This window comes from Heloderma suspectum, chromosome 2, assembly GCF_057233095.1.
Source record: "Heloderma suspectum isolate Gila_16-S chromosome 2, 16-S_ref, whole genome shotgun sequence".
Taxonomy (NCBI): Eukaryota; Metazoa; Chordata; class Lepidosauria; order Squamata; family Helodermatidae; genus Heloderma; species Heloderma suspectum.
The window spans coordinates 251,590,823-251,613,817 of NC_139459.1; the positions used below are offsets into that span (position 1 = coordinate 251,590,823).

A 22,995-nucleotide genomic window follows, 5' to 3' on the forward strand; every position below is an offset into this window, starting at 1 on the left:
GATATCAGAAACAGGTTCAGAACCTCTTACGTGGATGAGATGGAAAGCACAGAATATCATCAGCATATGGATGATATCGAATTCTACATCTCTGGATAATTTTGCCCTATTTTCATGTACATGTTAAACAGTATGGGGCACAAGTTGTAACCATGAGGAACATCATAGGTCAAAAGCCAAGGCATTGAGCAGTACTCCCTCAGCACCAACGTCTGAAACCCATCCTCCAGGAAGGACCAGAAACGTTGAAATATTGCCCCCAAGGCCCAATTCTGGCCAGACAGTCCGGAAGCATAAAATAGTCAATGGTATAAAATGTTAGTTAGAGATCCAGCAGAATCAATAGGGATGTATTGCAAACACACACAAAAAGAAAACAAAAAAGACAAAACATTAACCTTCCACATAACGTTTTAAAATTTGGAAACAATTAAACAGAAAGGAGCTTTAACAGATATATTACTAGCAGCACTAAGGTAAGCAACATCCTTCAGTGTATGATCTCGAGGGCAGAAAATGATTGAATCTTCTTTTAAAGATTGGAATTATGAACTTATCTTGCAATTAATCTTGTATGATGCTTGACCCACATATATGCTCTGGTATTTTAGGTAGCATCCTATACACACTAACTTGGGAGTAAGTCCTATTGAGCTCAATGGGGCTTACAAAAAATAGAGTGCAATAAGCCATTACTAAGCATGTACAATCCATATATAAAAAGGGTTGGTTTATTGTCGTTCAAATACGTAAACTGAACAATCCCAACATTTCAAAATTAAACTTTAGAAACACAAGTTTAACATTCAAAACAGGAATATAGTTTACAAGAAATACCCAGATGGGAAGTCCATATTCTAATTCAGAGGTTGGTAGAGATCACTTTATGGTAAATAAAAGTGTATTTGTACAACCGTGCTATCCTGGGGAAGAAACTTTTTTTCTGTGCATTTCCAATTTAAAGCAAAACATTACCAGACTACTGGGCAAAGCAACTTGATTGTGCCTATTGGGGAGGAGGGGGAGAGGGGTAGAATCAAAGAAGGCCTGTGAACAAGATCAAATAGTGTTTATTCAGTTTGGTCACTGCAAGGTTCATTCTCCTCTCATGCCGGATCTGACATGAATAGAGTTAGTCCTGATTTATACAGGAGCGGCCATGCATGAGCAGAGAATTAGGCCCTATATTTTCAGGTTCATGAAGGGGCATAATCTTACTGCGGTCTTCAGCAGTCAACAGTTTAATCATCAGAGTGCCTGACCTTGGCTCTCCCATTAGGACACCTGTGGTATTTTTGTAGTTCTTAACTTCAAACCACAAATATCAATCATCCCAAGGCTTTCACATGTAACACTGCTGAGAAGAACACCTCCAAATGCTACCAACATCCACATCTCGTACACAGATATCGCATTGTTCTAGGATCTAAAAATCACTGGAAATAGCTGCATGGTTAGAATATTTGTCAGTCATGCGGCAAAGAGAAAAAGCATCAATAATGCAAATGTTCTGTCTGTTCAGAGACTGCTTTATGTTCACAAATGCTGCTTTTCTCTCTGCTCCTTGGATGGTTTTGCAATAGGTTCACGGTAATGTATATGATTAAACCTGACAGATGGCTCATGCAATCTTCTTGACTTAAACAGATATTCTTGTTCAAGAGTACTTCATAATTATTTTGTTGTTCGTCTTGTAGGCTCTGAAGCTGTGGGAGGTGGCGGGGGACCTCTGCGATCTAAGTCATCTACATAGGACACGATGAGTTTGCGTCTCTCCTCCGGTACACAGTCAAGTACCAGATAACGTTTGTCATTCTGTAATATCTTTTCTATATCCTTCAGGTGCTGGTCAGATTCTTGGATCAACTTTTTGGATCTGCAATTAAATGTAAGGGTTACCATTACCATCAGGCGACTGGGCATTATAAAAATGAACTGGAATCTTGGTGAAGATACTAGTGGACAGGTGTCCCAATATCAATTCCACCCACCAAAATAAATTTCTCTTGACATTGCAATCAGGTAGGCCAAATGCTCAAAAGGACACAGAGACTGGGCTATCCTCTCACCTATAAGGTTGCCCCTTCAGGTCAGGGGTGAGGCAAAATGGCAGGGATGTGTGAGTGTAAAAAATCTTGCACTGCCACTGCCTGTGCTGTATCTGTTCTGCAGGTAAACAGAAGACTTCAGTCTCAAGGGCTGCCAGTACCTTTTAAAATCAGCACTAAGTTAAACTACAAAAATGTAAAATAAGAAAAATGAGCACATTTCAAATTAAACACTGTAGTTGAAGAACACTTGTAGAAAATGGACTCCAATATCCCAGTGGTCATCCAGCCCAACTGAGGCATTAATCTGATTATTACATTCATTTGAGACAGCACTCTATTTCAACAGCAACAATAATCAGACCTCAATACAACAACAATCAGGTAGAAGAGGATGAGCACAGGCCATGGAACTCTTCTCACCAGCTCCTGAAGAGACCACTGCTAGCCTGAGATAAATCTTGTCTTTTATCATTTTGTAAAGGTTTCAGTGTTACATATTTTAAATTTCAAGCTACATTGAATGCCCTGGCAGAAAGGTGGAATATGAATGCAGTCAATAAATACTTCAGAAAAACACCACCTGCAACCTACTAGGATCAAATTAACCTTTTTTGTAACTGGATAGCATTGTACAGATTTTTCCGATTGTTGTTAAACAAAACAATCAAAAGCTTGGATCCAAAGAACCATGAGCAGAGGGGGAAATAGTGCTGTTCCATGAATTCGTGCTTAAGAGCTAGAGGAAGACCTCTCACAGTGCGGCATTACAACGTTACAGGCTTTGTGTTGCGGTACGAGAAACAGTGAGTAAGAAAAACACAGGCTGTAAGAACTTGTGCAAATGAAGGGACCCTTCTGGATCTGCGGTCAGTTTTATTTTTATTTTATTTATTATTAAATTTCTTAATTGCCCATCTGGCTGGTTTCTCATGCAAACCTCTTGCACTAACTTAGAAACAATCTTTCATTGAGCAGGACACCTTTGGACCCAACCTAATCTGTTCATAGCTAAAAGTAAAATTTCAGTACCAATTCTTCCTTTTAACATTTCTGAGAATAGGCTACATATTACACAGATATAGATCCCAAAATTTTCATCGCTAATTAAAAAATTAATTCACCCATCATCATGGAGTTGAAATCTAAAATTTATCCAGGATTTCCAGAAATATCCATCTTAAATACTATTCAACAAAAATATTCCAAATTTGGCACTTTCAACTCTAATTGATGGCAGTCCAATTTTTTCCCCGATTTAAGAAAATCTGCTAAATTAAGTAAGAAAGCTAATCAGATATTGGACATAAAGATAAAAAAGGAGCAGAAAATGGCATTTCAAAAACCCGTGTCTGTGGTGTATTTAAATACATACCTGTATGTTATAAATTTGGTCTCTTTCAAAAGCGTTCTGAAATCTGCTTTGGCTGTAATATATTTGTCTCTGATGTACTCTTCAAACTCTCTTTGCTTTTTCTGCACGAAAAGATAGAAGCAAATTTGAAAATCTTATCATTACGATACTGACTTCCTAATTTATGTTAGATGTTATATGTTGTTATTGAATGAAATATCGGGGGGGGGGGGATAACACCTAGTTTTAACTATACATGGAGGCCTAAAACACTACAAGGCTTCTTACCCTGTCACTGGAAGAGAATTTAATGCACCTGGGATCTTCTTTAATTATTTTCTTTACTTCTTTCCATGTTGATGTTAAGGTAATCTTTTAAAACAGAAAGGAACAGAACAATTACAGGCTGATAAATGAAATGCAAACATGCAGTGGTAGCCAAAAAATTTGCAATCTCTAATGGACCAAGCTCAAGGGATGAATCCTGATCTGATCAAATCTATGATGACCCCTGATTAGACGCGCACGCGTGCACACACAGGATCAGGGCAACAGTTGTTACATTTTGTTTCACTTGTCAGCTCAATGTTATTTTATTGTGCAAGTCTTTTTAAAAGTTCAGAAATGGAGGTAATTTATAAATAGCGTTTAAAGAAAAATGTGAGGTACTTAACTTGGTAGACTGTGTATCAGTACATGCCAGCACCTATCAATATGCTGTTCACTTTTATGCATATGGGATCAAATCTATTCCACATTTTGAATAGAAAAGTTAACATTTTCATGTCCTTCTGAGATCCTCCCGCAAGGGGAACATAGGTATGTTCACATACCCCCATTTCCCCCACCCGCAACAGCTCAGCTCTAGAAGCAGGAGCACAACCTAGTGACCCTGATCACAGATTTACTGGCATTTCCCCCAAGACTTTTCTAGGCAGAAAACAGAGAATGGAATGACAGCAGAAGATACCAACTGCATGTCAAGAATAATTTTAGTAAGAATATATACATATAAAGTGAGAAACAGCTAAAGGAACTACGACGTTAAAGCCCTGGGGGAAATCCAGAGCATCTCCTTACTGATGAAGTTTCATCCAGAAGCTGCCGAAAATGCTCTTTCTTCTTCTTCGTAAGGGCCTCTATGTGTTCATTAAATAATTTTTCCTTCTCTTCTCGTTCCAGAAGGGAGCCGGATTCCCACCGATGATCTTTTCGAAGTGTCCTTCTAGTATCAGACCAAGACACATCTGAAGATCGCACCTAATAGAGGAAAAACTTGATCACTAAGCAGCTGCTTTTGTTTTATTTTAAAACTGACACTTTAAAAGCTGTGTTTCATTTTCATGATTGAAAACACGTCTGAAGATATATAAAGTGTCTGATGAAAGCACAGATACAAAAGAGGGCATATAGAAATTGCCTACACTCTCGAGGGTGCCAGGGTGTTTGTGCTTTGCAACACTCCCTTTCCTCACTCTTCTATTCCACTCTCCAGTCCATTTTTTGTTACCATTTAATACATTTTTTTCAGAATTCAGGAAAAACTAACACAACCAGAATTACAGAGAGATCAATTTTATGTAAACATGAATTGGTTGCATCTTTCAAATAGAACCTAGAATTCAGTTTTGGATGCAAACAGATCTCAACAGAGATATGAAATTTATTTTGCTACTCAGTGGAAAATAGAATCACTCTTCATTCTTGGTTTCATTTTGTGCAGAAATGTGCCCCAGGGGTGGGCAACTTGTAGCCCTCCAGATGTTTTGGCCTACAACTCCCATCATCCCTCACTACTGGCTATATTGGCAAGGGCTGATGCAAGTTGTATTCCAACACATCTGGAGGGAAACAAGTTATCCACCCTGCCCTAGGAGTTGCTATAGAACAGCCTTCCCTGACCTGGTGCCCTCTAGATGTACTGGACTACAACTCATTCCCAGCCAACATGGCCATGGAGAGAACTGAAGTTGTAGTCCCACGTGTCAGGAGGGCACCAGGTTGCGGAAGGTGGCTATAAAATTACTAATTACATCGGTCATGGTCTTCCCTCTGCCCTCCAGGACAGCTCATTTGTAATTAGCTGTTTTTTCAAATTGTAGGATTTAGTGCAGAAATCCATGCTTACATCAGTCTCTCCAGTACTTCACATATTAAAATCAAATAGAAACAGCTTTGTATCTTCTCTTACAAAAGTGCATGCTTGCCCTTGTTAACTCTAACACAGAGGAGCCTCACCATATCAGATAGGAGAGCTTTGAAATTCTGGATTGCCTCTTCTCGTTTGTGCTGTTCTCGTTCTCTGTCAATCTCCTTTGTCTGCTCAGAACGAGCTTTCTGAACTTCTCGCTCCCGTTCACGCAAGCTTGCCTCAATTCGAGCCTGTCTTTCCAGTTCCTTTTCTTTTTCAGAGTCCACATTCTGAAATGGAAGCCAAAGTACATATTCTATTATGATTAACCTACCAGCTGCAAGTATTAACACAAAGTGAACTCAAGAAATAAGATTGATGAAGCAAACTAATGTTAACATGCTTAAAATATGATCCACCTAGTGGGACAATTTTGGTAAATATTACTGCTGTTATGAGTGTAAGGTTTCAATTTATTTTTTTAATTGTTTGCCCCGTACATAGTCATCACAGATCTCAATGGCCACACAAATGAAATATGTTCTTCTGCAGACTGAAAGAGCTGAAAGACAGGCTACCTGTAAAACTGCAACAAGCTGGGCTTTATATTATGAGTGGAGAACAAACGATAGCTGGGATTCAAAGAATTGCATGACTAATTGCACGTGCCCAAGGGGACTTTAGATTTACATTTCTTGAAGAGCAGCCCTCCATGTCAGATGGCAAGTCATCTCTGAAACTTTCAAAAGCAGTTTGTAAGATAGTGTGGGAGACTACAGTTTGAAGGAGACAAATTAAATACTGCACAAGGCACACCGAAGTCCTTTGGCATACCTAAACTACCTTTGCATGCTAGTCCACAGCTTGGGAACTATATGCATTCTCCAAGGTAGTTGAATAAGTGACTAGAAATTGGCTACCACTGCACACACAGGTAAGGCCAGAAATTGTAGCTCAGGCTAGAGGAGGATGAGAACGACTAGGAATTGTCCTTGAATTGAAAATAAGAGAGAAGCAAATGAGAGCCTCATGGCTTATGTACAGCTCATAGGATTAGCAGTCTTGGTCATAGTCCCGTTTTATACAGTCCTAGGATTTCAATCACATGTATAAATCAAAATAAAATCTCTGAAGGAGCCATATACAAGCCAAGCTTCATAATGAACAAAAAATAAACTGAAAGAGTGTACTATTTCCAGGATATATAAGCTCATCCTAGAGATACTAACTAATCAAGCAGGTCTTCCAGACACAATTAAAGGTGCTGGTTCTTTATGTTCACTGCTGATGTTTAGGTGCATAGAGTTTACTATGGTATTTTAAAGATGACGGTTTTTAGCTGCTGGACTGTTGTAATTAATCCTTGATGAATGTGTTTTAGTTTAAGTGTTTTTAACATTGCATTAGAATTGCTTTTATTGCATTTTGTTCCAGTTGTAAGACTCCGTGTGGTTTTGCCAAGCTGAAAGGGAGAATACATGTTGAATAAACAAATGAATAAATAACGCCGCTACTACTGCCATAATAGTTCCTGGGTTGTGAATGACTGCTCTGAAGATATTCTTCAATTGGTAGCTCACAGTTCTGGCAGAAAGGGACAAAGGAAGGTTTAACAGAGGTTGTAAAAAGATGGGTTTTTTGTGTGGAAAAGCAAATACACAGAAGTGGAGAGAAATCTATTAGGAGAGAATGTTCAACGCTACAAATGAATTCCAGGTTGTTACTGAGGTTTTAATATAATGTAGTCTAGTCTACACATATATCCTGTGACCACTACATGACATTTGGGCAGATATATTCCCCAATTCATGCATACAGACTACTTCTAGCGCAGCCTCCTCCAATCTGGTATCCCCCAGATGTGTTGAACTACAACTCCCAGTTGTAGTCCAACTACAATGCCCAGTTTTAGTCCCACAGATCTGGAGGTCACCAAGTTGGAAAATGCTGTTCTGGTGTATTATATTTTTTTTACACTTCCGGAATCCAAAGCTTTTCCATTTCTTAAAACTATTACTCTAATAACAAGGGTACCAGTCTGAGAATATAGGCAATGCTTATCACCAGTAAATGGATTTTTTAAAAACAGCATTACATATTAAATATTTATGCTAGTGGTAGTCAAAGTCTACGTCTATTGCTTCAACAGTGAAACACTAAGGAATTGGAAGCAGTTTTGTCAGTAGTGAACATACTTTGGCTATTTTTTCAATGTACTGTTTAAAAAGATCCTCTCTTTGTGAAGAGCTATCCACAGCTTTGTAGCGAGGGTCAGTCTCTACTTTGTCCTTCACTTTGCTCCAGCGAGACTGACTGTCCAAGTGGTGATTAGATAACAGTTCAAAGAAGTCCATTTTGATCTGTTTTTTAACAGAAGACAAAAGGAAGAAAAAGTGGGAAATTAAGAGGTACTTTTTTTTCTGAATGCTTGCAATGTTACCTTTAAAAAAAGCAGAAGCAGACTTACCGTGATGACAAAAACTATTTTAATTTAATATATTCTAAAATCGATTTTTCATAAGGAGACTAAACCTTACATCTGGGTGTGTCTAATCCACTGTCATTTTGGATAAACTTTAGTAAATGTATTTGAACACAGTAATACAGAAGCCTTCAAAATGGAGGCTGAATAGTTCCTTAAAGGATACTGTACAGTCATTACAGTCTTAGGCCACAATATAAAGAGGATGTTTACACAAGTGCAAGAGAATTACATCAATACTTGTGGTTTTCTTGGGAAGTTTGTACTCCAGCAACACCAACCTGCTACTCCATTTAAGAAGTGGCACACGTCACACACAGATGGTGTTGCTCTTGTAAAAACTGAGAGGAAACCCAGACTGTAAACTTGGGGCCAGTCCACCCATTTACTGAAATGGGCCCTCTGTATGTGTGGTGGGGGCCATCAGTGTGTAGCGTGTGATATGGGGCATATATGTGCATGATTGTGCAATCCTTCCTCTTTAAGGAAGTAGGGGGTAACGAAGTGTGTGTGTGTGTGTGTGTGTGTGTATAACCACTTGACTATTCAGTTCGCCATCACTTTACTGAGGGTTTGCTTTGATAAGTAGTCTACAGCTCCGTCACACATGCATAAACTGCATTTTTGTATTTCAGCCATTGTATAATTCGCTGAAGCTTGTTGTTTCACAGGAGCAATGTTTAGTGGGCTACACCCTTAATTTTTCATTGCACTTTCAAGTACCAATTCATTGAGCTTCTGAATTATGGAATAAAATACAGAAATTTACATGCGTACGTTAAAACGGGCACGTTAATGTTCTCAAAACAGCATGGGTAGCAGCTAGTGGTGGATACGGAGTATAAAAATCAGTATGAAGATCGCAGTTAAATTTCATAAAGAATAATGAGAAAAGTTGTTTGAATATGGTTATCTTACTGAAGTTAAAGCTAAAAGTGTAAAACATAATACTGCAACTATATTGACATTTGGCAAATTGCTTACGTATTTGCTTTGATGTGTGTTTGCCATAACTCTTTTTAAGAAAACACAGAAGTAGAATATGAATTATGACAATGCCTCTTTTTACTCAGTATATAACTACAAACCAGTAGAGAAACAGTAGGCTGCAGCCAATGTTAGTCTAACCTGAGTCCCAGTCATTTCAATGGGTCTAGGATTAAGACTGGAATCAACCCAACAGTATTCAGTCTACACTGGAATGTTTCAGAAAACAATTCCCTCTCTGTATGAACAAAAGCAACAAGAACATTATGGTTCTTCTTGCTACTTTCTTTGCTGGCTTCCCTTGGAATTTATAGAATTTTCTCAATTTTATATATGACAGAGGTGGAACTGCAGAGCTTTGGCCAATTCACACACACAGCCGCTGCATGGTTGGATGCTTGTAACACACTGACATAGGCACAGTGTCACATTATAATTGGTTTGTGTGAATCAATTTCTCATGTGGTTGTGCCAATTTCAACTACACGAGTGCCAAACCACTCTTTTTAAAGGGTTGTGATTGTGAGAGCACAACTGCTGCAATTGCACAGGCAGGTGCTTCACACAAACAGATCATGTGAAAGTGTGCTCACACATAATAAAGCCTCTGCACCCACGGGACCTCTGCCTTTCACTGAGTCCAGCCATTTTATCCTGCTGAATGGCCAAGACCTGCCCATGGGGCTATGTCTATTGCTTTCAGAACATTCCCAAGTTTTGAGGCCAGATGGGGAGAACAGTTACTTTAGCTGTAAAACAGATATTATTCAGTTGTGAGCCTGAGCAAAACATACATTTTAACATCCTCCCCATAAGCCCACATCATACATGCAGAGGGTACCACTAAACCCCCCAAACCTTAATGCTTTATAGGAACCCAAATACCATTGACTTAAGTATGCTTAATACTGCAGCCAATTAAAACTTAGGTTCTAAGCTCACTTCAAGTATTAACAGTAATTACTACATATGAACAAAGTAAAGAATAGTGCTAAGAGCCTGTAGATTTCCCCCAATGTTGCATTTGGTTCTTGGCACAGTATTTAGACACAGAATATCAATGAAAGTTTTGAAGTAAAAAGGCAAATAATATTAGGAAATACCCTGTCACTGTTGTGTACTGCAATTTTCTCAACTCTCCATCAATTTTAGTGGTATGTTCTACCACAGAAGTGTTTAAGAAGATGCACAGTAACCTCTTAACTAATTATAAAAAATCCTGACTTGCACCCAGAGATGTCTTGCACGTCCATTTGCACAAGGCAGCCCCACTGAGTTCTCCCAATTTCCCCATCCTGCTGCAGCCCCCAGGCCCCATCACGTGCAATTCCAGAGGGTCCCTTGACTCCCAGGAGCAGCTTTTGTGGGCCACAGGGGGCTATAGTGGGAAGGGAGACCCATTGCACAAGAAGAGCTCTGCTCATCTGTCTCTGGATCCAACACAATATATGTTATTTCAAAGGCGAACTTCAACATAACATGCAAAATATAAAGCTTTCTCAGCCAGATGTAAGAAGGTTATACTCAAGAAAGGAAAACCCTAGGTGTTTCTGTATAAATCTTTAAAGTAAGGGTATTTGAACAGGCACACCAAATGGATTAATGCTTCTTTTCAGTTTTCTTTTTATACTGCCCAGGATAAAATTGGCAAGCTTATTTGTCAATTTTCAAGGAAAAATGTAGCTGGAGTTAATTTAGAGGAACTCAGAACATTACAGCCAAAAAGTAGCTCTAACAACAATCCCATCTGATGTCCATACAGCATGCATCCTGGTCTCTACAGAAACCAGCAGCTCTCATTCTAATTTGAAAGCCAGTATGATCCCATCACCTGGTACTATTTTTTGTGCCAAAAGAGAACACCCAATATTTCAGCTAAAGGCAACTCTACTACCGTCTTCTCTAATAAAGGAAGCAAATCAATTCTGCTAACTAATTTTGATATAATTCTAAAGTTTAGGGAGCATGCGAGATTACCGGTTTCATACAGGTTGTAAGAGTGCCACATTTTACTGTTCATCTTCTAAGGAAAAGCAAAGTAGAAAATGAAAAGCATAGACTTTTAAAGCCAAGAGCATAGATACTAATCTATAAGCGCAACAACACTGCGGAAGGAGAAAGTAGGTATCTCTTGACTGTATCTTTTTTTTTAAAACCCTCTGAGGTGGGGGGAGGTGAAGGGCTGTTGACCTTGTTCAGTCAAGGTAATGGCCTGGCAATATTCAACTTCGCCAGACTTTTCTACAGGCAATGATCAGGGCTGTATATGCATTCCTGAAAGACTCCTTCTGTTCCCCAAAAGGTGCAGCTAAACAAAAAGAACTTTAACTGGAACACCTTACATCTCTTGCTTCAGCATAACATTTGGTCACATCTCTAGTCCTAAAGAACCTTGACTATTTTAATCTCTTTAATCTCACTAAATAAGAACATAAGAAGAGCCCTGCTGAATCAGACTAAAGATCCATCTAGTCCAGCATTCTGTTCACACAGTGGCCAACCAGCTGCCTGTAGAAAACCCACAAGTAGGGCATGAGTACAACAGCACCCTCCTGCCCATGTTCCCCAGCAACTGGTGAACACAGGCATACTGCCTCTGATACTGGAGGTGGCATATAGCCACCAGGACTAGTAGCCCTTGATACCCTTCTCCTCCATAATCCCCTGGCTAACCCCCTTTTAAATCCATCCAGGTTGGTGGCCATCACTATGCCTTGTGGTAGCGAATTCCTTTATTGGCATTCTCCAAATAAGTTGGAGAATGCCAATAAACAATTAATCAAAGTGTGATATTTCAAACCCTTACTTTAAAGGCTCATGAGAAGATCATGTAATTCTTGCATTAAACCTCTTTTCTGAAAAACTTGGCTGAGAAAGCTTCACAACACTTTAGGCACGTGTTAACCTTTAGCTCTTTTATGGAAACACAACAAAAGCAAATAAGGCTGAAAGTATTTTCTGTGTATTTAGGAGTATTTTCCTCCTTTTTTTGCAGTTTACACATTCTTGGCACAACTCTCATCACTTCACAAAGAAAAAAACTGAAAAAAATGTAAAGTACCGGAACTGCGGGAGGCTAAAGTCACCACACAGAGATACCAATTCTTTCCTCACTAGGGAATCCCATAATACTTTGCGTGTCAGTGATTGACAGCTGTCAGACTGAACTGATTGACAGGCCGCACAGCACAAAACTGTAAAATCTATCCACTTGTTACAAAACAGAATACATAAAATGGTTACAAGAGGCTTTGGGAGAAAAGGAATAATTAGTTTCAAATGCAAAGATAAACACAATATTTAACACAAAATCTTGTCTGATGTAGCTCATGCAATATTAAAGAATTTACTTATGAATTATTCACTTTGATTACGGCTGAGATGCAACAATAATGTTTAAACCATCGCTACTGATTAAAACAAATAGCAGCTTAGGTTGAAGTTTGAGATTACATATATTCACCTCTAGAAAGCTAATCATTTTGTAGCATAGAGTCTAACAGTGCAATCTTATACATATATACTCAGAAATAAGCCCCACTGAACTCAGTGGGTGATACCATCAGATAAGCGGGTACAGCAGCCTAAAAGCCTGAGTAGTGCATCAGGAATTTCCCAGTTTGAATCCCGCTTCTGCCATGATATCACCAAGGGGCCTTATGTAAGCACTTCCTCTTATCTTCAGTTCCCTATTTGTTGCAAAATGGGGATAACAGCACTGACCTACTTTATAGCGTTGTTGTACGGAAGCATTTCAGTGAGATAATAGATATTAAGTACTTTTGTAAGAAAAGTACCTGAGGTGTTTCTTTGTTTTTTTTTTACTTCTGTAAGTACCTATAGCGGGTTTGCATTTCAACTGTGAATGCCTCTCATTCTGATATGACAGAGGGCTTTTGCATGAAATATTACATGCCTCTACCTACTATAATTCCTTATTGAAAGGAATGTGTATTCGCTTAGCTTAGAGGGTATATGAAGAAACAGAAATACTAGAAGTGATTAGATTTCAGAGGTTTGTGTTCCCCTGCTTTCACATGGCATACAAGGATGCTGAAGAAAGCTGCTGAATATTTTGATGCTAACACTGTTGAAGACACTTTGTAGCATCTGCCTTCCCCAGTGATGTGCACTTTGTCTCTTGTAGTGACAGTGCAGACAAATGACATTTGAAGTTCATTAATCTTTAATAGGCGACCTTTAATTCTGATAAGTAGTCATACTAAAATACATTTACTGGGAGATTAAAAAAAACCAGTGAAGTGTTAGCATTTAGAGGTAAAGCAACTATTTGAAATTTGTCCACAAAGAGTTTTCAAATCTTACTCACATCAGTGACAGAATGGGCATGTAAAGGTCTGTTTGGAGTTTTCCAGCCAGACACTTCTTTTTTCAAACTCTAGGATTTTAAAACTTAGATATTAATTTAGGGAAAAGAATAGTATAGTACATTTTCTAGAACAGTATAGTCAATCTGAGATTAGAGAAAAATTTGAGAGATCAAACACACCCCAAACAAACAAGGTATCAGGAAATCCTTCAAATGCGAAAAAAACGAAGACAGGGAAAAGTACTTTTGAGGGTGGTATGGGAAATAGGAAGAATTGCATGGGCCCTCTCCCACCCCTCTCATTCATACTACTTTCACACTCTTGATATAAAAGAATTACCTTCTCTCCTCTGGTCTTCGAATCTTCTTTTTCCTTCTTTCGTGCTGCTGTGATAAACTCATTAAACAAGGCCTCTCGGTCTTTCATTTTTTCAATTGCTTTGAAACGTGAGTCTTTAGCATGCTTGGCTGCAAATTCACTAAAAGTAGTTCTGTAACAAAACGGCAAGTGTACTGATTTGGCAGCGCTTTCTTGGCTGGAAAATGCATTGCAAAGCAAAACTGTGTTTTGGGTCTGTTGAAATACAGGCACCAAACACCAACACACCAGTATCCTCACCACAGAAGCAGGTCCAAGAAGCAAAGTTCCTAATTTTTTTGTACAAGTCGTTGCCTTGCACTGTATTTTTAAGGTAGCATATCCCTTCTAAAATGAGTTCCATTACCACCCTGCCCTGATAATACATGGTTATGCAATGAAAAGTTAAAACTTACTCATTTGCCAACCAGTTCTACCAGGAGTGAAACTAACATAATATAAACATCCAGTTTCTTTTAATACTATGAGATTAGTGTCTGTAGGGCTTTCCACTCTTTCTTCCTGCAATATTTATCTTCTTACAATACTCTCACCTCTAGGGCCAGATTCCAAATCTCAGATGTGCAGTAGATATAGTACTGCCACTTACCTCAAAAACAAAAAAACACTACTGTGCTTTTTCCAAGATCTGATGCTAATCTGGCCCCAAGATTACGTGAGACATTATAATCCTACGAATGTTTTCATCACAGCATGGAAATAATTAGACTTGGGAAATCCCGCCTACTGTTGCTGTAGGGTAAATTAAAACAAGAGAAGAATTTGGTAGCTTATTCAATTGTTTGAAAGTGAATGTAAACCTATACTAAAGAAAGTGAGCTGCAAAAGCATAGCTGGACACACATTCTTGAGCATACAAAGCACAGAGATGATTTCCAAGGAGTGCAAACATCCAAAAGGGGGCCATTACCTTAGACAAAAAAAAAGTGAAGTTAGAAGATGAAGTTAACAAGACATGCAAGCCTTTTGGAGATTGATTTTACCCAACAATGAGTAAGGAAGGCAAACAAAATGTATAAAAGATAGAAATAATGGACAGGATCCAGACTACCCATCAGTGGAACTCTGCCCACGAGGCGCTCCTGTTGGGGGAAGAGGGAAGGTGATACTGCGGATACCCTCTTCCTCCAGTGGGAGCCTCTGCTGGATCTCAGTTCCTTCCATGAAGGGAAAGAGCCTTTCTGTTTACGGAAGGGCATAGTCCTCTATGTTCTTTGGGATGCAAAAAACAACTAGAAATAGTTGAGGCTAAATCTATACTAACAAAGCAATTATTTTCAAGTTCAGTACTACATTCGTTCCAAATATTAATGTACCTCTACTGAATAAGGAAACTACAGCACAACCCACAGTATAATCCTATGTATGTTTATCCTTAAGTAAAGCCTACCATGTTCAGTAGGGCTTACTCCCTATTAAGTGTGTTTAAGATTGCAGCTCTAGTTGGATAGCTTGTTGTAGACATCAAAGTATTTCAAGCAAAGTACTATAACATCTGAAAATAAGTTTGCCCTTCCTGTATATTTCATTGCATTTCACAGAAATGACAGGATTGAACCAAAGCATATTAACAGTTAATGCAAAATAAATCCTACCTGCTTTAGGCAAAAATGATCAAGAAAGTCTTTAAAAAGGGAATAAATACATATTGTCAAAACACAGATTAATGGTATCTTTCTTACAAGGCCATTAACTGTGAAAACCCACTTGGCCATTAACAATAAAAGGTTGCAACCCAGGAGCTAAGCATAGAATCCATATGGGGCTTTCCCACAGTTGACATTGGACTAGCTTATGGATCCCTGCCTCTTATAGCTGTGGCCCACTTGAATATACTGTTGCTGAAGTGAGGCAAAGATCTTTTTTAAAAGATGCACTATACACACTGTGATTAACAGTGATGTGCTTTACATTCTCATAATGCTGAAAAGGTGCAAGTTATATTGGATACTTGGTATGTTAGTGTTTTCAACAGCTAGTCAAAAGTGGAAAGCTACAGACTGGGGAACATGGCCTGTGACTGTTCAGGGCAAATAAATCCATACTCCCCACAATGTGAAATGTTTGTGATTGCTTCATATCCTGAAATAGCTAGTATTAGAATTTGGGTTAAAATGACAATAAAGTTGCAGGGAAGAGTGCTGACAACTTCAAACAAAACAAAGGCTTTGAAAAGAACCAAGGAACACATAAAAGTAGTGGGGAGAAAAGAAGTTTAAACATAAACAGGAGGAAATATTCTTACCTGGGATTAATCTTTGCTTCTTCCATCATTTTCTTGAAATCTTCCTTGGCCTGCATTATTTTATTTTTCTTTTCTTTACGCTCTTCTTCTGCCCTGGTTTTCACATATTGATCAAATACCTATAGAAATACCAAAGAGTATACCTTGTGGAGCATTATCATTCATTAAGTAGAGAGAACCCAGAAGAGTAAAGCAAAGGCTAGGATGCACCTTCTTGCAGTAATGTAGACAAGATACCAATGAACAGAAGAAGGGAGGGTATTACTTGAATATTATTATCTATTACGTACAGACCACCATTGATGAACCTGGTAGTTTACAAAGAACAGGTATGGGAGGTCCCTACCCAAAGGGAATTACAATCTAAATAAACAAAGGGGAAACAACAGAGGAAGGGGGAAATTGAGACATGGGAAAGCGGGGGAAAAAATAAATGATTGCTTCAATTACATGTACTTCGGCTGAGTAACTAAGCCAATATAAGGATTAGGAGAATGATCCAACTCCACCCAGTCCCTGCATTCAGGAAGGTCCCCCAACCCTCTATAGCATTCTCAGAGGAATGGATGAGCTACCATGGGAAAGATGGTAACTTCCACCAGCCCTGTTGCATATGCCTAAAACTGGATCCCACCTAATAGTATATTCTTTCATAGAGTTTTGTGTTAGCACTCAAGCTGGAAGCAAGTCTATCTTTGCATTGAGCAGGGGGTTGGACTCAATGGCCTTGTAGGCCCCTTCCAACCCTACTATTCTATGATTCTATGAATAATGTGGCATGAAAAAAGGGAGTCTCTGCAGTTCAAGACAGCTCATGAAGAAAAAAAAAGTACTGCTGCATCTCTATCAAAGACAAAAAGAATAATTCTTGTCAGGAGAAGGTGATCCCATACAAGTACCAGCAAACAAAGGACCAGCTCTTTTTTTCACACTGGATATTGACTGTAATGACTTTAATTAAGAAGTTTATGAACCTGAGAGACACACAATTTATGGCAATGGTAATGTAATAAAATAATCCTGATTTATTTAAGGGAAGATATCCAGAACATCTGATTATCAGTGGTTTGGCTAAGATGAAGCTTCATCTAACATGGGGCTATAAGCACATGACTCAACATGGAAGACAAGCAAATGATCACCTTTGTTCAATATTGGTGGTTTCTGAAAAATGTCAGTGCAAAAACTCTCGAATACTTCCAAAGACACTTCAAAATTCAGCTTCAATTGACTGGTTTTATTTTCTAATAAAAGAAGAATTTATACTTGCAGCAGTTCCTTTTACCTGTTTCCTTTCTTTAGGGTTAAGAAGCAGGTACCGGGGATCAAAAACTATCTTGTGTAGCTCCTTCTCCCAAGTAGAAAAAGCAGAAACCTAAAGAAAGAAAGAAAGAAAGAAAGAAAGAAAGAAAGAAAGAAAGAAAGGTGAAGGGGGAAACTGCTGATTTTCCTGGCAATTAAATTCATGCAAGGACATGCAAGTTGTGCAGTTCTGCTTGAAACCTACAGGACATCTGTTAGAAAGGAGCCATAACTGAAAACCTTACAGCGGTTTCATCACTAATAGATGATGAGCTGCAGGAGGTCAGCATGGCAAATTTCCACACTAATTGGCTCTGAAAACGTCTACATAATTACACAGAACTAACACGCACCTAATTACTCATTAAAATAACCACTACTGTGTGACATTTAAAAACTGCTACATCAAAAGAAAGCCTTGAAGTTCTCTATTCTGATTTCCTATGCCTTCATAGCTCTTTTTCTAAATGATCCAATATTCCCCCCTCTGGCCAATAAAACTGGAAGGTTTTGCACTTTGGGGCACTTAAAAGAAAAAAGAGGCTGAATGCTTAACGAGACAGACCTCTGACATTTCATGGAAATCGCACTGGGAAATAGACCAATTTCCTTATCTACAAATTGTCCTTCTACTTGTTTGCCAGGCACTGGTTCAAACATTTGGGCACTCTCTGCTTCACCCCATAGGAACAGGATCATTTCTCCCATTTTTGTTTAGCTCTGCCTCTCAGACTGGTCATTTTCAATTAAAAAAGGTCTTCCCTCCTACTGGGTGGAGCAAAAAGCAGCCCAATGTCTGGACCACTGGATGGTGCCAAGTAGAGCGAACCACACTGGTTGTTCAGTGGAAAGCAAAAATCTACCATTCCTCGCGCCATCAAGGGACTTTTGAAATCAATTGTAAACTTGCACACAGTTCATCACCATGCCTTGCCTCCCACATCACACGACAGGATTTCAGGCAGGAGAAGATGGCAGCCCAAAAACTCCACTGTCCTGAACCATTCCTGGCAATGACAACCCTTGCACTTTATGTGAAATGAAGGGAACATGCGCCAAAGAAGTCCAGCGGGATCTACCTCCTCCTAAAAATACACATAAGGAGCAAGAGAGGTCTTCAAATGTGAAGACAGTGGGAATTATAAGGCTTGGAATTGGGGGTTAAAACTGAAGGCTGTGGGCTGTCAAACAGGTCAAGATACAATCCACCCTCCTCCAATTGAAGGAGATAACATATCCCCACCTTCATAGTTGTGCACAGTGATCACACAATGGCCCCGTTTGCATGTAACTGCAACAAATCATGGATTAATTAACCCACAATTTGCGGCGGTGCAAGCAGAGATATGTCGGTATACCATAGGAAGATGGGATTCCCAGGTTGGAAGATGGTCAAAATGCTACCGGGGAGGAACAGAGGATAAGTTCAATTAGCCCCAGATGTGATGACGCAGCTACCTCCAAGCCAAAAGGATGGCTAGCGGACGATGGTGCTGGTGGTGAACGATGAATCTGATGTTCTAAAGATCAACACACCACAGGAACCTGGAATGTAAGATCTATGAGCCAGGGCAAATTGGATGTGGTTATTGGGGAGATGTCAAGATTAAATATAGACATTTTGGGTGTCAGTGAACTGAAATGGACTGGAATGGGCCACTTCACATCAGATGACCACCAGATCTACTACTGTGGACAAGAGGACCACAGAAGAAATGGAGTAGCCTTCATAATTCATAACAAAGTGGCCAAAGCCATGCTTGGATATAATCCAAAAAATGATAGAATGATCTCAATTCGAATTCAGGGTAAGACATTTAACATCACAGTGATCCAAATATACGCCCCAACCACAGATGCTGAAGAAGCAGAAGTAGATCAGTTCTATGAGCATCTGCAGCACCTACTGGATTATATGCCAAAAAGAGATGTTATTTTCATTACAGGAGACTGGAATGCTAAGGTGGGTAGTCAAACGACACCTGGAATTACAGGCAAGCATGGTCTGGGAGAACAAAATGAAGCGGGACATAGGCTGACAGAATTTTGCCAAGACAACTCACTGTGCATAACAAACACTCTCTTCCAACAACCTAAGAGACGACTTTATACATGGACTTCACCAGACGGTCGACACCGAAATCAGATTGACTACATCCTTTGTAGCCAAAGGTGGTGCACATCTATGCAGTTGGTAAAAACAAGACCTGGAGCTGACTGTAGTTCAGATCACGAACTTCTTATTGCACAATTTAGAATCAAACTAAAGAGAATAGGGAAGACCCACAGATCAGTTAGATATGAGCTCACGAATATTCCTCATGAATATGCAGTGGAGGTGAAGAATAGATTTAAACGACTATGTTTAGTAGATAGGGTCCCGGAAGAACTATGGACAGAAGTTCGCAACAGTGTTCAGGAGGCGGCAACAAAAAACATCCCAAAGAAAAAGAAAACCAAGAAGGCAAGATGGCTGTCTGCTGAGACACTGGAAGTAGCCCAAGAAAGACAGAAAGCAAAAGGCAACAGTGACAGGGGGAGATATGCCCAATTAAATGCAAAATTCCAGAGGTTAGCCAGAAGAGATCAGGAATTATTTTTAAACAAGCAATGCGCGGAAGTGGAAGAAGATAATAGAATAGGAAGGACAACAGACCTCTTCCAGAAAATTAGAAACATCGGAGGTAAATTCCAGGCAAAAATGGGTATGATCAAAAAGAAAGATAGCAAGGACCTAACAGAAGCAGAAGAGATCAAGAAAAGGTAGCAAGAATATATGGAAGATCTGTATAGGAAGGATAATAATATCGGGGATAGATTTGATGGTGTGGTCAGTGAGCTAGAGCCTGAAGAGTGAGGTTGAATGGGCCTTCAGAAGCATTGCTAATAACAAGGCAGCAGGAGACGACAGTATCCCATCTGAACTGTTTAAAATCTTGCAAGATGATGCTGTTAAGGTGATGCATGCCATATGCCAGCAAATTTGGAAAACACAAGAATGGCCACCAGATTGGAAAAAATCAACTTATATCCCCATACCAAAAAAGGGAAGCACCAAAGAATGTTCAAACTATCGAACAGTGGCACTTATTTCACAGGCCAGTAAGGTAATGCTCAAGATCTTGCAAGGTGGAATCCAGCCATTCATGGAACGAGAACTGCTAGATGTACAAGCTGGGTTTAGAAAAGGCAGAGGAACTAGAGACTAAATTGCCAATATCCGCTGGATAATGGAGAAAGCCAGGGAGTTTCAGAAAAACATCTATTTCTGTTTTATTGACTATTCTAAAGCCTTTGACTGTGTGGATCATAACAAATTGTGGCAAGTTCTTGGTGATATGGGGATACCAAGTCATCTTGTCTGCCTCCTGAGGAATCTGCATAACAACCAAGTAGCAACGGTAAGAACCGACCACGGAACAACGGACTGGTTTAAGATTGGGAAAGGAGTACGGCAGGGTTGTATACTCTCACCCTACCTATTCAACCTGTATGCAGAACACATCATGCGACGTGCTGGGCTTGATGAAGCCAAGGCTGGAGTTAAAAGCACTGGAAGAAACATTAACAATCTCAGATTTGCAGATGATACCACTTTGATGGCTGAAAGCGAGGAGGAGCTGAGGAACCTCATGACGAAGGTGAAAGAAGAAAGTGCAAAAGCTGGGTTGCAGTTAAACCTCAAAAAACCCAAGATTATGACAACCAGCTTGATTGATAACTGGCAAATAGAGAGAGAAAACATGGAGGCAGTGACAGACTGTCTTTCTAGGCGCAAAGATTACTGCAGATGCTGACTGCAGCCAGGAAATCAGAAGACGTTTACTTCTTGGGAGGGCAGCAATGTCAAATCTTGATAAAATAGTGAAGAGCAGAGACATCACACTGACAACAAAGGTCCGCATAGTGAAAGCAATGGTCTTCCTCGTAGTAACCTATGGCTGCGAGAGCTGGACCATAAGGAAGGCTGAGTGAAGGAAGATAGATGCTTTTGAACTGTGGTGCTGGGGGAAAATTCTGAGTGCCTTGGACTGCAAGAAGATCAAACCAGTCCATACTCCAGGAAATAAAGCCAGACTGCTTACTTGAGGGAATGATATGAAAGGCAAAACTGAAGTACTTTGGCCACATAATGAGAAGACAGGATACCTTGGAGAAGATGCTGATGCTAGGGAAAGTGGAAGGCAAAAGGAAGAGGGGCCGACCAAGGGCAAGATGGATGGATGATATTCTGGAGGTGACGGACTCAACCTTGGGGGAGCTGGGGGTGGCGATGGCTGACAGGAAGCTCTTGCGTGGGCTGGTCCATGAAGTCACGAAGAGTCGGAAGCAACTGACCAAATAAACAAACATGCCATCATTTTGAACCTACCATCATTTTGAACATGCAACCTCCAATCGGAGGTTGCTCTATGACATGCGAACCCAGACACTACAGGTTAATCATGGGTTAAACAACCTACAGTTAACTTAACAACTAACTGTAGATTAACTATGGGTTGTTTAGCCTATGATTAACCCATAGTGTACAGTTCTGCATGTTACAGAGCAACCTCCAATCAGGCAGGTAGGAAGTAACATTTCCCTACCCTCATGGATGTGTCCAGCGATCAAACAATGACCCCATCTGCACATAATGGTAGCAAATAGTTAATTAGGGTTAACTGACCCTCAGTTTGCTGTGGTTATGTGCAAACCGGTAAGTGTGAAACTTTAAGAGATGGAGAGGGGGATATTTTAAGTTGGGTATTTATTGAGTGTGTGCATCACTTTGATCTTTAGGCAGTTATTCTGCGCATCTACCAAATAATAATAAATATATCAGAGCCTGGAAGTACCTTAACATCAGTATCCATATAGGTTTGATCTATATTATTAGTATACAGATAACCAATACCCTCAAATCCTAACAATCTTGTGCAGGTATTAGTTGTCAGCTGGAGAGAGAAGATATATGGATATAAAAATTATCAATTAAATTTTCCATTAGTCAGGCTAACATTTCAGTGTACTCATATCACAAAACTTGAGCTTCCTCCACTGCCCCCAGTCCTATTTCTTTTTCTAATCAAATTCAGGAATGTATGTGTGAATCTGAATTAACAGTGATGAGCAAAGAAAAAGCTTGCAATGTACTAGTGAACGTAATACAGAAATAGCTTCTGACCCCTCTCTCTAGCAGCATGTCCTTGAACTGTTTCATGCGAGCCTCCAGAGGGACAATGGCTCTCTCTCGAGCAGCTTTGATTTCAGCTTCCATGGCTGCTTCCTTCTCTGAATCAATGTCTTTGTTATCTTCTTTCCTACAGAAATAAAGGTACCCGAGATTGCATAATGAAGCAATGTTAAATCTCTGATTTTCTACACTCACCAAGGCCTAAGGCCTGGTTCAGATTTAAGAACTACTTAAGCTTAACTAAGGGAGCAAACCTATGGCTGCCAGTCAGTGGCTGGATGGCTACAGGACATCTGGTTTTCCAGGTACCGACCTCGAAGCCTGTGCTCCGAGGTTGGTTCCTGGAGAACAGACCTTCCCTCCCCTTCCGTGCTGCCTTGCAGGCAGCATGGAACAGCCCCGCACTCTGAAGAGGAGAGTGGAGTGGCCAAAATGGGGCATGCCGGGGCGGGGAAGGCAGAAATGCTGGTACGACACACCCTATGTATCGTCCGGCAGCCTCTGTCCCACTCCGCCTTCCTGCAGCTGGACAGCCGAAATTGGCTGTCTAGTTGCAAATGT

The 22,995-nt window shown here is 39.8% G+C and overlaps 1 protein-coding gene across 20 annotated transcripts in view; it reads right to left on the reverse strand.

Annotated features, from left to right (window-relative positions):
- Positions 1-715: 715 nt before the first annotated feature.
- TCERG1 (transcription elongation regulator 1) overlaps positions 716-22,995 on the reverse strand; it is a 55,299-nt gene continuing 33,019 nt past the window's right edge. For 9 of the 20 annotated variants that reach the window (XM_084838745.1, XM_084838734.1, XM_084838732.1 and 6 more), the window contains 10 exons: positions 22,426-22,561; positions 17,242-17,331; positions 15,957-16,075; positions 13,673-13,823; positions 7,729-7,893; positions 5,641-5,823; positions 4,483-4,662; positions 3,691-3,774; positions 3,424-3,524; positions 716-1,876 (listed from right to left, as the gene is read on the reverse strand). In XM_084838745.1, coding sequence (XP_084694871.1) covers positions 1,675-1,876; positions 3,424-3,524; positions 3,691-3,774; positions 4,483-4,662; positions 5,641-5,823; positions 7,729-7,893; positions 13,673-13,823; positions 15,957-16,075; positions 17,242-17,331; positions 22,426-22,561 — 1,411 coding nt within the window. In that variant the 3' untranslated portion in view covers positions 716-1,674. Of the gene's footprint in view, positions 1,877-2,069; positions 2,235-3,423; positions 3,525-3,690; positions 3,775-4,482; positions 4,663-5,640; positions 5,824-7,728; positions 7,894-13,332; positions 13,402-13,672; positions 13,824-15,956; positions 16,076-17,241; positions 17,332-22,425; positions 22,562-22,995 lie in introns of all 20 variants that reach the window. The other 11 variants (XM_084838731.1, XM_084838729.1, XM_084838728.1 and 8 more) reach the window with 4 other exon arrangements.